General features: G+C 38.0%; 1 protein-coding gene across 1 annotated transcript; it reads left to right on the top strand.

The window, feature by feature from the left end:
• The first annotated feature begins 3,560 nt into the window (after positions 1–3,560).
• Positions 3,561–14,637, top strand: marveld2b (MARVEL domain containing 2b). Its single transcript, XM_034595773.1, has 7 exons — positions 3,561–3,686; positions 5,794–7,036; positions 8,292–8,327; positions 8,424–8,602; positions 9,834–10,005; positions 10,099–10,149; positions 13,580–14,637. The coding sequence occupies exons 2-7, from the start codon at positions 5,807–5,809 to the stop codon at positions 13,694–13,696; spliced, it is 1,785 nt and encodes a 594-aa protein (XP_034451664.1). The 5' UTR covers positions 3,561–3,686; positions 5,794–5,806; the 3' UTR covers positions 13,697–14,637.
• The last annotated feature ends 333 nt before the right edge of the window (positions 14,638–14,970 follow it).

The following is a 14,970-nucleotide window of genomic DNA, read 5'->3' as shown; positions in this document are numbered from 1 at the left end:
AGCTCTGTTAGTTCCACAGAGAACCAGAATAACTGGAAGAACTAGTTTTGTTTGTGGGAGTGTGTGTTGAGATTTCTGGGATTACAGCCCCAGGGGGTATGTCACTAAAGAGTCGGGTGTTACATGGATATTCTGTCAGAAATGCCTCACAAGTAAAGAGAAGACCATCTCTAGTCTGATCTACCAACACAATGGTATTCTAAACCAATGTACATAAAGAGATTTGTGTTTAAAGAAAATGTCTGATTGTAAGAACAGTGTGGTTTCATCTGTCAGCTCAGTTATAATTCTGAACTAATAAAAGAGATCCTGTACTTTTCACCTCACCTGTAATAACCCCATTCAATTTTTTTTTATTAAAAAAACAGTGGGACTGTTGTCCTTCTCTTTCAAGCCATCCTGTTCTATACCTGATAAATGGGCATTTCAACTGTAATTCATCAACTTAATTTGTTTTTTCCAATTTCTCCTTCTCTGGTATAATGTATCTGTGTTTGTGTGAGAAAAGCAAGTGATCCTTGTTATTAACTTGACCTCTTCCAAACTTTTTAAAGAATTTACCAACCTCAATTTTTAAAAGTTGCCAAATTGTTTTACAAGAAAATAAAATGTGGGCAGACCTGTGGCCTCTTTTTCTTAACTTCATTATTTATCAGTAAAGAGCTACTAAGCAGTATAGTAAGTAACTGAGCAGCACATGTTTAAAAGGTGGATAGTTTTATCTTAATGTAAAAAACCTAATGATCTGTAAGTGGACCATTGACTTTTTGGATCAGGTTGGGATGTAACATTTCATATAGTTGACTTTTTTGTTGACTATTTTTCAAAGAATATTACATGATGTCAAAGTCTCAAACTTTCAGGCTCTTACTCTTCAGTTCACTGAAGTTCACTGAAACATTCAAACTTAAAGGGGCATTGAAACTTGCTGATAGATGATAGGGGATAGCAACTGTATAATATGGGAGTCTTGGCCATTTTAACAACAAAATTCTGTAATATGATCTTTATGTCTCTGTACAAGGCTAGATATTGTATCATATTTAAAATCTATGAGAAAAGAAATGAGACTTATTTTTTCTTAAATTAGTAATAATCCTTCTTTCTAAAATTCATGTTCACCTAAAATAAACAAAAGTGCTGAATTACCCCATCTCAGGCTAAGGCTGTTGTCAGGTTAAGCATCGTTAGTCATGACTGGCTGGAGTTAGGGATAAAGTTAGTTTCAGGTTAAGATAAGGGTAAACAGGTATGGACAGGAACACAGACCTCTTCACTTCCCCAAGAATTTATTTCTGAGCCTCAGATCCAAACGCTGTTGACTTCCTGCTATAGCACAGTTTGTCCTGTAGATGGTGTCTAGTGGAGAATTTAATCCTGACCTGGGTTGGAAAGGCAAGTGACTGATTAAAACCATTCAGCTGTGATTATTGTTTTCAGGTTAATCTTCTAACAAATTACGTTTTTTTCCATATCTTTCTATTTTATACAATGTATTTAGCAAAAGATTGACAGAATGTTAATATGAAATGAATAAGTGGTGCTGTCAAACTTCAACTTCAAGACATGCTCTTGAATCAAGTTAAGGAAAACACATAATAATACTGACATGTTCATCCAGGAACAATGTGGGTGAAGACCCAAATATCTGAGTAAACGTGACATGTAGAAATTGGTATTATTTGGAAGATATACTGTAAGTCACTCTTATTGTCTCATGCTGATGTGTTAGACTGTAATAATAGCAGCCCTAAGTTAAACAAGAACAACTCCAATAAAAATAATATATGATTACTTTTCCAATTGAGGCAAACATTGTCACATTGTATCAGGTGCACAATAAAGCTCTGAAAGAGGTGTAGCTGAGCAAAGAATTACTAAGTAATACTATTTAACAAATATTGCTAGAAATAAGAGATCTAATAGTGTTGGGCTGAAGTGATTAAATCATATTGGAATAAAAGGGACTGAATTGCAATAATAAGGATTGAATTGTGTTGGACTAAAGTAATCAAATTGTGTTGGAGTATAATGAACAAATAGTTTAATTTACTGTTATTGTTTCATTATTTACTAAACCAGATTTGAATTACTTTGTATCAACACCAAGCACTTTGATTGAACATAGTAGTTTGTGATGATTCAACACAATTCTGTAAATTGCTGATTAGATGAAGCAAATCATCTGTGTGCAAACAATGTTTTGAATTGAGTAAATCCAATGTGTTCTCTTTTCAATGAAAATACTACTACTGTCACTACTACTACTACTACTAATAATAATAATAATAATAATAATAATAATATAATTATTATTAATAATAATAACAATAATAATAATATACTGCTAACAGGTTTACAATTGCAAGCCCTCAAATAGAAAGTGATTTCTTAACTGATAATATCTGATCATTTTAATTGCTAATGCCTTAATGGTAAAGTGAGCCCAGTTAAGAATCATTTTCTGCTCTGGTACACTGTGTTATTTCGTTACATTGACTTTGCAGTGGGTGTTAGGATTTTAATAATATAATTAGACACTATAGCCCCGAAAAGGATCGATTTTACACGCACCATGTTTGTACCTTAACAGAAATAATTCATGTTTTGTTATGTGTTAGGACTGCAATCCGTGGCATACAATACACTGTACTTAAACTTGTTCTCATACATAAACCTTTATATATATATTAAAGTATTCCTTTAGCTTTATTCAACATCACACATACATGAATGCACTGTGCTCATTAAGACACTGTGACCTATGCCTTAGAAAGAAATCAAGAAGCTGCCCCAGCTTCTGAAGGCCAGATAGGAAAGGCGTTGTCTTGTCTGATGAATACGCATGCTTACGCACACAGAACATACAGCCGATAAAGCAGAAACACAATGTTTCTCACTCCAATGAACAACAACACCGTATCTGCAAAACTACTAAAGACTCATAAAGCTTCAGCCGGATAAAGGCTTGTTTTTAATACACAAAACTTAACACTGTCAGAATGTGAAGATTTGTCCAGTTGCTATCAAAGGAGGGACGAACCTGGGAGCGCCTCCTCATCATTGGTGGATTCCAGTTCCAAGATGCTGGGACCACGCCTTCTACCAACTATTATAAATATTGCACCTGTCGTCCGTTCGGGGCGACTCTTGACTACCCCGAGCTACTGACTAAAGCCGAGGCTGTGCATTGAGTGCCCATAGCTATGCTGTACCTTTTCATTGCTTCTAAATAAATACTTTTTGAACCAAGACCGACCCTTCTCATACCTAAGGATAAAAGAACACGACATGGGCTCATTCAGTCACAGGAATCCAGGTCAAAGTCAAATGGTCTCACAGATGTTTCACCACATGTGAAGAGCTTCTTCATCTGAACACTCATATTAACTCATCTCGTGTCCAAGCTCACTCCTGTGTTGTTCCTAATATAAAGACAGAGATAGCTTATACACAGAACATCATCCCCCACTGCCCATGATCACAGCAACACACCAATCTGTTGTAGAAATCTTGTTTATAGGAGTTGTGAAGTCGGATGTGAGCGGAGGCCGTGAACGCACCGTGATCGGGTCAGACAGGACAGGTGAGTTTCACCTGCAGCTCACATCTGCTCCAGAACAAAAGGAGGGCGACTCACAGGCTGATTTTAACCTGAGGACCAACACACGGAGGAATAGCAGCAGGTAGGTCAGCGTCATGTTTGTTTTAACAACACTAACGTCGATTTAAACACGTAAAAACCGACCGACAGGCGAGATACGTTGCGTTCAACGAGCGTCTGAATATGAACCGCAGTTAATATTCTCCGTTGTCTCTGGTTCAGTGTCGAAGTGGCTCAGTGACGCTAAGTGCTATCACCAGTGCTGCAGTTTTCCTCAGGCTTTTTACCACTGGACGAAACGTTTACACAAGTAATGTTAAACTGCGAACTTAGTTTAGCATAGATTGGTGCTATTAATTAGCCCCAATGTAGTGATGGGCGGATGACACCTGAAGTAGACACAGCGACATCCGGTGGCCAAAGGAACAGCCGCCTTCACCATCTAGGCATTCATTAATTAAGTATCCTTTAAAATAATTTTTAGTTGCATGCCTTCACTGTTTCAAATGAATTTATAATTAATACTCAACTTAATTATAAAAAAACAAAGTGAATTAATATAAATAATGGAGGGAACTAGTTATCAATGTTATCAATGACCTGGTGTTTTATTATCCAGGACCTTTCAAAAGTCAACACACCAATGGTTTACAGTGGGATATATAAAGTTTACTTTGTCTGAACTGAATCGCACCAAGAGGTTTGTAAATTTGTGTCACTATGAAAGTACTTATTTTATTTTCATTTCTATCGTTATTTCTATTAGGCACAGGTTCTGCAATTACTCCGTATATACACTTAGTATTTTTATTTGAACTTATAATACACTTTAAACATGTATGTGTACATTCAATTATATTTATTTAGACTTGATAAAAATGTTTTTATTCAGATATTGTATTACTGTAATCTGGAGCAGGCTGACACAGGCCGTTCCTTCAGAATTGATAGTCCTATTTTATCTTATCTTAAATTGGCTGAAACTAAATAAAAGCCAAAGGGACAAGAAGAGAAATTGAATGTGCATCAGAAAAAAAACCCACAACAAGAAGAACTGTGCACCACAAAGATTGGAGAAGTCAGTGAAGAGGCATGAAAGCCAGTTTTATGCTTCTTGTTTGCAGTCTGAATGAATGCTTTTTAATTGTATTTGGAGTATCAGAAAGTATCATTTAGTGTATAATAAGCTAAAACTACCCTATAATGAATCGTAATAATGTGAACGTCAACAGCTTACTGTTTTCTAGAGACTTCAAATAAGTTGGAATTCAAACATATAGAAATGATAAAAAGCTTTTATTCTTGTCTGCAACTGTAAAATTGAAGGAATATTTTATCATTTGTTTAAGTCCGCAATTTTACTGCAATTTGAAAAATATTGAAATGCACAGCTCAAGTTAGGGTCAAACGATGCTGATCTTGGAAAGATCTGTGAAAATACGAGGATGATTTTTTTTAAACAGCTCTGTACAGACACAATTCAGAAAACTGTCAAAGTTTCCACAGTGTGTCAAAAATATTTTTGACTGTTTTTTTACACCTGAATCTTTGATAATGATGATCCAATCACTAAGCTAAACAAAACTCTCAATTTATTTTAAAAAGATGACATATTTACTCATATTTTTTCTCTATTCATTTTTTATTAGCAGAAGTTTAAGTTGCCAAGATGATTTTTAACTGAAATCACAAAAAAAGTTCATTAAAAATAAGCAATCACATAATGAGACAAGTTGGATACAAACTACCAGGTCAGTCAAACGTTTTTGACACAATGAGGTAAAAATATTTCTCAAAATTTCAGTTGTGCGCAGTTTTACTATGAAGAACATTTCAGGTGCGCTCACCTTCAGTTTGAGTTACTTTCAGTCACCAATTCAGTGTCATTTGTCTTCAACCATGACACACACCGTGAAATAAAAAAAAAAATTTTGTTCCTGATGCCGGGGGTCATATCAGGCTCCTATATAATGTCCTCTCGTTTCAGAATACACTGATGTCTTTTTTATAACCTGTGAGGTCACCTGACTGCTTGGTGTTGGGTGGTGTGTGAATGCAATGTCACAACCATTAGAAATTCTGTTCAAAAATAAAGTATGATTCTAATTTTAATACGTATCCTTTCCAGCTAATGTGGATCCATCTGTCGGCATCTGTTCAAACACTGTTTCTCTTTACAGCGAGCACAGAGACCAGGTCCGGATGTCTTCAGGAGGAGTTGGTTCTGTCACCAGGTTCGACCGGGTGCGAGAGGTCCCTCACTATGACCAGGTCCCTCTGGACCCCTTATGGCATAAGAATTTCCCCTTGCCCCCGGGGCCCATGCATGGAGCAGTGCAAGCTCTCAGCTTAGACCCACTTCCCCCTCCCCCTCTACCTGGTCAGCCAGCTGTTGGTCCTGAATCTTTCTACCCCTCCAGCGATGAAGACCCAACGGAGAGCGATTGTGATGCCATGGACATTAAGCCAGTCCATCGTTTTGTCCCTGACTCAGTCAAGAACTTCTTCCGGGGCAATAGCGGCACCCATGACAGCCAGGGGTGGTCCATCCCTCCGTCAACTGCCCCTCACTCGCCTGCACCCTCATCCAAGAAGAGTTCCAACTGCCGCACCACAGCAGGGGTCCCCTGCTCACCCCCCCACTCCGCCCCTCCATCTCCGTCCCTTCCTGGCTCCAATTGGGGCCACAACGGAGGCTCCGGGAGCAGCTACAACGCTCACAAGGAAGACGGACTGCTACTGGGTGCTGAAGCCCTCAGCTCTGCATCTGCAGTGCCCACCAATCTATCAGCACAGACCTATCAGGAGCGGGTGGAGGAGTATCACCTGCGCTACGCCTACATGAAGTCCTGGGCTGGCCTGTTGAGAATCCTTGGCTGCGTGCAGCTACTGCTTGGAGCGGCTGTGTTTGCCTGTGTCTGCGCATATGTTCATAAAGACAACGAGTGGTTTAATATGTATGGATACTCCGGGCCACAGCTGTTTGGAGGACTTGGTGGAGGGGCAGGTGGATATGGGGGGGGCAGTTACTACACAGGCCCCAAAACTCCATTTGTCCTGGTGGTGGCTGGTCTAGCATGGATAGTGACTGTTATTCTTGTCGTTCTTGGGATGTCAATGTACTACAGAGCCATCCTTCTAGACTCTTCCTGGTGGCCACTCACAGAGTGTTCCATCAACCTTGTGTTGGCTGTGCTCTACATAGCAGCAGGGGTGGTGTATGTCAGGGACACCACTCGAGGGGGGATGTGCAACATACCAGTCTTCAATAATGGAATAAACGGGGCGTTTTGTCGCACAGAGGCTGGCCAGACGGCAGCCATCATCTTCCTCTTCATCACCATGGTGCTCTACTTCATTAGTGCAGGAGTGTGTCTGAAGCTGTGGAGGCATGAAGTAGCCAGGATGAGGAGGGAGGCACTGGAACAGGAGGTCTGACACACACATACACACACAGACTTGAAAGCTATAGACCACTAATTCGAAGCATCGATATGAGTATAATATTAACTGAGTGTTTATTTGAAGCTTAATCTCTTAAAGCCTTGTCACAAAGAATGCTAGAAGGTTGAATCGTATGTTGTATGTAATGTTTTCTTCTTTTAGACCATTTTCTGAAACATACCATAGCTTTTCAAAGCACAATGACTGATAGTAAGTGTTCATAAAAAAAATTCTAAACCCCTGGATAGGTTTGTTTTACTCAGAATCCTGCGCTCACACTCAAATAGCCCCTACTTGTGCTTATATTTGCTCTGCTTGTGCTCAAACTATGCTCTTGCACAGATTTTGTTGCATGGACACAATGGCTGATTCAGCTGCTTCTGTGCGCGCATGAAACAAACTAATAGAGGGCCAGCTTTAGTGTTGACAAATGACATTGTCCTGCCCTCGTTGTGGGTGTGTTGGCTTTACTTCTTTAAGAGTCCTGTACTGGAGTGCAAGTAACCGCCCGTAAAGGGGAAATCCGAGTGCAGACATTTCACATGTGGAAAGAAGCAGCGTGAGAAGAGCTGAGGCTGGAGCCCAGGAAATCTGTATGTGAGTGCAAGCTCACAGTTTGAGCACAAGCAGAGCAAAACTAAGCACAATAAGGGAATATTTGAGTGTAAGTGCAGGGTTTTGAGGGAAAGCGTTACAAATTTGACCATGAAATCAATGGGCCTCATTCATCAATATCTTCATAAGAATTATCTCAAATTTGTTCTGAAGAAGTTTTTTAAGACACTCTACCTTGGTTTCATGATACGTCCTTAAACTGCAGAATTGTTTTCATCTGTGTTCTTTTATTAATGAATGTCATGTGTTCGTATGTTCCTAATTAGCATAGGTAACATGCTGTAGCTGTGACCCATTTACACCAGTGTGTAAAACCTAAAGATCAGTGACTATTTTGGTGACTTAATATTCTCTTTAACATGTTCATATGTTATAAAAAGTGTTATCTTTTGCAGTATAGACAAAATATTCTGTGTATGTCTGTTCTTCTCTTCAACATTTCCATGTGTTGAAAAAATTATATTGGGAGGCTGAAAAAAAATATTAAATCTTATAGTTATTTAAATCTTATCATACAACTGTAGAATTAAAAGTAAATAACACAATAACATTGAATTGTTTCTTATAAAACTTGGAACACTGAACATATAATAAATAACTTACCTTCTCTTCTTCAAAAAAAACCTAGATGAAAACTACTGCATCATCATTCCCTCTGTCTATAGTAAGTATCAAGTTTTGCTTATTTTGTGTTCTAGTAGACGTTGAATTGTAAACAGTGTACATGAATTGACCACGTGACTCTGGTCCTCTGCTGCAGCTGGGTCCAGGCTCCAGGGCCTCCGAGCAGACTCCTCTCCCCACCATCCTGCCAGACCTCATGGACGCCCCAAACAACTCTGCAGCTGCTCCTGTGAGGATGCTGGAGCCAGAGATCCTGCAAGGTCACATACCATCCGGACACATCCCCAAACCTGTAGTCATAGCCGACTATGTGGCGTAAGTATTACCTTCTAAGTCACAATTTCCCAAAATATCACTTTTTATAGAGGCTCTGGATAGGAAGACACATATCTTTCATAAAAGATATAGTCCCTGAATTTGTTGTAACGCTCCATGGTTCCCACATCATCAAAGTTTTTAAGCATTAATTTAGTCAATTAGTAGAGATCGCTTGGACATTGTGTTATTTCTGATCCTCTCCAAGTGATATGTTGACTGTCTTGAGGGGAATTATTTGGTGATCAAACCAAAATTGTGGTCGTGAATCACACTGTCCAACACTAAAGAGGTTTGGATACCTATATTCCAATATTAACCCGATTAATATAATAGTGTAAATAAGACACCGCCATGTAAACAGCATTTTCTGAATACCTTAACCAGACCTGATGACACATCCCTGGGTGTAAAATAAAAAGCAGTGGCAGCTTTTGCAAAATTTTAAAGAAAATGCTCCAAATGGAAAAAAGCATTGTAATTATTTCAGGTTGGGGTTTTAAAGGGATAGTTCACCGCAAAATGAAAATTCACAAATTATCTACTCTCCACTATGCCGTTTGAGGGGTGGGTGAAGTGTTTGAGTCCACAAAACACTTTTGGAGTTTAAGGAGTAAACAGTGTTCCAGCCAAATCCAATACAATTGAAGAAACTGATGATACATTTTTCAAACGCAATAAATAAAAAAATAAAAAACATAACATGCCTCCAGACTGCTCGTGTGGTGTCATTCAAGGGTCCGTAAGCCCCGACATTCAAATTCTAATTGAAAAACTGCATCATTTACGCCAAGTTTTAAGCCTAAAAGTAAGGAGTAACGATGCTTGTGGATGTAGCGATGCCCTTGGGCGAGAGCTTGTGTGCGTTTCCAGTGTGTGCACGCGAACATGAACACAGCTCAGAGGAGGATATCGGAGAGATTTAGGCGAAATAATATCAATAATTGGGCAATGCTATGCTGTAACATGTAAACAGAATATGAATTTAATAATGTATTAACAACTCATACTCAACCATATTCAAAATAATGTCTTATTTGACTAGGTCAATACTAGGGCTGGGCAATTAACAGAAAATGTATCGAAACCAACATTTAAAACCTCTAACCGACCTAATTTTGTTCATGCCGTTTCCCAATACGTGCATTCAGGAACTGTCAGGTTTGCGCTACGTTCCGTGCTGCATAATACTGCCTAAGAACGTGTGTTTTCTTTTGTCCTGTTTCCCCAGGAAATACCCCAGCATACGCTCAGAGGAGGAGAGGGACCAGTACAAGGCTGTGTTCAATGACCAATATGCTGAGTATAAGGAGCTGCACAGTGAGGTTCAGGCAATGGCTTCTAAGTTTGAGGATATGGACGAGATGATACAGAATCTTCCCTCCCAGCCGTCAAGCCAAATGGTACAAATCTCACTCACATCCACACAAACAAACAGGAATACACTTGTATACACACTGCACAGCTATGTCCACTAACATGTTGCCTTGTTTCAGGAGAAGGAGCGGATCAGTGGCATTTTAATGGAATATCAGAGGAAGAAAACTGTAAGTAAACATCATAAACGTGCTTAATGATCCATCCAGTCACTTAGTGGATATTTCTTTTAAGTTCATGCTCTGATTAAAGGATCATTCTGGTTTATGTAAACCTCCCATAAATGGGACTTTTGTAGCTTCAATATTTGCGCTCCCACCTCTGTTATTCAGATTCAGGGGAACAAAGACTCTCACAAAACATTGTATTTTGGGGCAAATAGCATGAACCTCAGCTTTACAAATACAGCAGGTTTTTGTATTAATCATTTCAAACACTTGTCTCTGAGTCTCAATGAAAAGAAACACAGTGCATAGCAGCCTGGCACAGAGCAGTGTAATTCCAGGGCATCTTGTTGGCTGAACTAATCACCCCTGATCTGCTCATACCAGTTTGTTCACTTGAGGCTTACTGTCACTGGGGTTATATTCTCTTAAAAGAAAACTTAAAAAGCTAAGTATGATGGTGGATCACCCAGTGGACCATCACAAAGAAAAGCGATTTTACTTTGTATTTATCTGAACTGGAGTAAACGATTGAGGCGCTAACTCTATTGGAAAGAGGAGGCAGAAATAGAACGGGCAACAAGAAAATTTACTTCCTGTGATCTCAGCTCTTCACTGCTGACTGAGAAGGAAATATTTGAGGCATTGATCAACATTGTTGTCCTGGAGACTTTTATTTCAGCCTCACCTAAATCCACTGAAGAGAAGAAAGAGGCCAGTTGGACAAACATGTATACATTTATAGACATTTTAACATGTAAAACCTTAATTGAGGCAGTGTAATGGTGTCACACCACTATCTGGTTTACTTCTTGATTAACCACACAAAATTACAATCGTAGCCAAGAGAAAAAGTTACAGTTGTGTTCGATAATTATCACTAGAGGTAAGAAATATCAAAATAAATAAATATAGACCCCAATAAGTTAGCTGACCCCTTCTGTCAGACAAGTGTTTGAAATGGTCATGTTCTATATATATACTGATTTGTATCAATCCTGATTTTCCTGAGGAGGTGGTGAGTGTATGCCAGGTTGAGATGAGTTAGAAATATATACGTAAATGTCTGAGAGATGTTTCTATAAACCTTTGACATCCCTCTATGTCCATGTGCAACAAAATGTATTTTACGAAAAATACTCCACCTTCACATTGATTCTATTCTGACCTCATTTTTAATCTTACTTACATGAAAGGATTTCTCTAGTCATTTTTTAGTGTTGAATGTAGCGAAAGCAGAGGCTTGGACATTCAGACTTTTAGCACAGGTCAAATCAGGGGTGTCTTTTTAAACCCTGCTTGTCTGTTACACACCAAATCTTTCAACCATGATGAACACAGTTTGTTATACAGACTTTCTGTTTTCATGATCTTTCCCATTCATTTACAAAAAATTGTAGACAAGTAATAATGCAGCACCTCATGTTAAGGCTCAGTAAATAATGCTAAATTTATTAACATCATTGGAACAAACTAATTGTTTACAAAATATATTGGGACCTATCACAACACCCACATTATTTAAATGTATTTGTGTCGGTGGTCTGAAAATGTGTTCAGGCACATAATTAAATCAGAGGAAGGCGGTTTTGCTTTTGACAACAAAAACCTGGTCTGAAGTCAGTGCTGCAGTGTTTCACTATTATTTTAATGATATGTGCTCCTGTGTAAAGCAAGTGAACCTCTTCTACAAAGAATCATTTCTCTTACTACCTGAAAAATCTGCCTGTATAATAACAATCCACAAAGGTGCTCCAGGGGTTTAAAGGGAATGGGAGATGGCACTCTGGATTAGTTCATGTTATGAACAAAACCCACTCATGAGTAATTATGAGATTATGTGCAACCTTTTTGAACTATGCTCCTGGTGGGGGCAACGTTTGTTTTCCCACTGTTAAACTAGCAAACTGTGCTTAAGATTGTTCAAATAGAGCCATAAAATTAGAAGTGAGTGTTCAAATTGGAAATTTGTGTATGATTGATGTCCAGGTTTCACCCCTTGAATTATTTCTTGATTTACCAATTGTTTTCTTCTACTACCTTCTACCTGATGTGGAAGCAAGAATGAACCTTGAAAAATCACACATTTATTGTATCGTTTCCTTTAGAGACATAAGTGTGACATACAGTGAATTATTTTAACTTACAAATAGAGCAAGACCGATATTCGAGTAAACATTGACAGTGATAAACACTCAGGATGTAACAGATTAATACAAACCAAACAGATATACTGTAATTCCAATCTTTTGGATCAACAGATTTACTTTATACAGCTATGAAGCGCTGTTGAGTTTTTGCAGTAATAGTTTCACCCACTTGAGATCACTTGCCACAAATATCACTTGAACGTGAACTCCGAGAAAAAATAATTAGCAGCTTGACGGTTAAATAACTATTTACGAAATTGAAAATAATTAAATTTAAAAGACTGGTTGAGGCTGAAGTTCAGGACTGTATAACCCTTAGTTGCTAGAATTGGTTCCCCCTTTCAGCACCAAGGATAGTGCCACTCGGCCCGGAAGACCATTACTTAAATTACAGTATTTAATATAAAGTGATCACAAAATGCAACAGCACAATGAGCTGGCAACTTAAAAATGTCAGGACCATTGTCACATGAGTTGTTAGAAACCAAAACCAGGAGTGTTTGAATTCTCAGTGTTGTTGTCATAAGCAGTGAGTCACACGTGGAGAATGTAACCATGTTGTAATCAGCCGGCAGAAACAAGGAACCTAATTGTAAATTATGAAAAAAGAGGAAGTAAAATGTAAAACATACTGAGGTCATCTACAGGTTTGATGAACTTAAATCTTAGTATTTAAGTATGTGGTGGACTTTCAACTATGATTTAAACTGGATGCTCAAAATAAATGCACTCAAATTATTTTGTTGATCACTCACTATAATGTATAATTATAGTGGCTGAAATAAATACAATAAGATAATTTAAATTCTGCTAGACATTATTTAATGGAGCAGTATATTATTTTACACATTATTTGTCATGAAGGTAATACTTATCTTATGACATTATTTGTAATGTAAAGCTTTGGAGAATCAGAAATAGTAACTTAATTTACAATAGAAAGCTTGTACACACTGGGCCAGTGGGGTTTGAAAGAAGGCATGAGGTATCTAAAGAGATGCTATAAGCTCTATGAAACTTCTAATTTATAAATTGTCTATTTTCATGCTCTGGCCAATCTCCAGTGGCCAGAGGCATACCCAACATGCTAGTCTGTACTGCCAAAAGTACTTCAACTAAGTAACAAATAAAGTTTTATGATAATGAGCTTTTAATTTAAAATAAAATACTTTCATGTATTGTATTAGACTGCCATGAACACGTTCCCCTGATATATAGGAGTGTCATCACCAGGAGAGGAACCAAAGATGAAATATATTGAATTATTTTCTGTTTTTTTTCGTCAGGACCCGACATATTTGGAAAAAAGGGAGAGGTGTGAGTACCTGAAGAACAAGCTCTCTCACATCAAACAGAAGATCCATGAGTACAACAAGGTCGCGGACTGGAACGATGGCAAATAAACATGGGGGTTTTACATTTAACATGACTCACAACATGTGCAGTCTGCATCACAGATTGTCGTGGTACTGATGTCATTAACTTGCCATTTCATCCAGAGATAAGATGATGAATATCAGTTTCATCACTGTGTCTCAAGTCTGGTATGTGTTTAGTCCAGGGTAGCAGAAAAACGTGGCGACGGATGGAAACTGTTCAGCTGGCTCCTGCAAAGACGCCAATCTGTGGATGTTAAAGAGACTTTGGTGCACATCGCTGGATGCATGTGTTGGCTGAAGTAATTACAAGAAATGGGTTCTGTGGTTGACTCAACACTGCCTGGAAGGATGAAGCAAATGATCTAGCTGCAAATAAAGCAGATGGCAAAGTTAATGAAGGCTGATGTATAAAGGAAGAGTAGCCGTGCTGCAACAGACAGAGGTGTCTGTAGAAGACTGTTGTAGGTAAGGTTAACAGATTATATTTGTTCGGATATGTTTCTATATACTGTACTCCGTGTCATACAGTGGAGGCTGATCTACTTTTCGTCATGTTATTAGTGTTTAGGTTTTAGATGGTCACTAAAAACTCCCCAGTTGAATTTATGAACCATCTCCCACCGTTTTACAAATGGTGAAGTTAAAGATTGTTGTTTTAATCATTTTTAGTCACTCAATTTGTAAATTTATTTGTACATTCATGTTTAATTGATTAGTGTTTATCTTTTTAATACCAATTAAGCACCTTTTTTTTTTTTACATACTTGTATTTTGCCTTTACAAAAAAGAAAACTTTAACCATTAAACTACTGTTTTTGTGACTGTCATTCACTGTGGCCATTTAAGCTCAGTTATTGCAGGGCAGCGGGAATGAATGAGGGAAGCCAGTGGGGGAAAAAAGTGGAAAATCAAAACAAAGCTACAAGTTTCTATGTCTTTGTTTGAAATCATTGTTTATCCTCAGTACAGTAGAAATGTGAGGGTTTTATTCTCCTCTTCAGTGGCAAGAAAAGGTAACAGAACTCTTTCTAATCACCTGCATTTATGTATAAATTTGCTTCAACAGATCACACACAATTTAATCAAACAATTCATTTTAATCTAATGCAAATAAGTATAGTTATTTTCCATATTGGAAACTTCATTCAAATTTTCACAGTGTGGGTTGGAAAACATGTGTGAAACTCTCAGCTATTAACATCTGAAGCTAACAGCCAGGATTTAGTAAACCTTGATGTTTTACTTTTTGTTTTAAAGTCTACTGATACGAACCAATTTAACTGCAAAAGTATTGATTA

Source organism: Hippoglossus hippoglossus, chromosome 9 (assembly GCF_009819705.1).
Source record: "Hippoglossus hippoglossus isolate fHipHip1 chromosome 9, fHipHip1.pri, whole genome shotgun sequence".
Lineage (NCBI taxonomy): Eukaryota > Metazoa > Chordata > Actinopteri > Pleuronectiformes > Pleuronectidae > Hippoglossus > Hippoglossus hippoglossus.
This window is presented reverse-complemented; position numbering and strand designations above follow the sequence as displayed.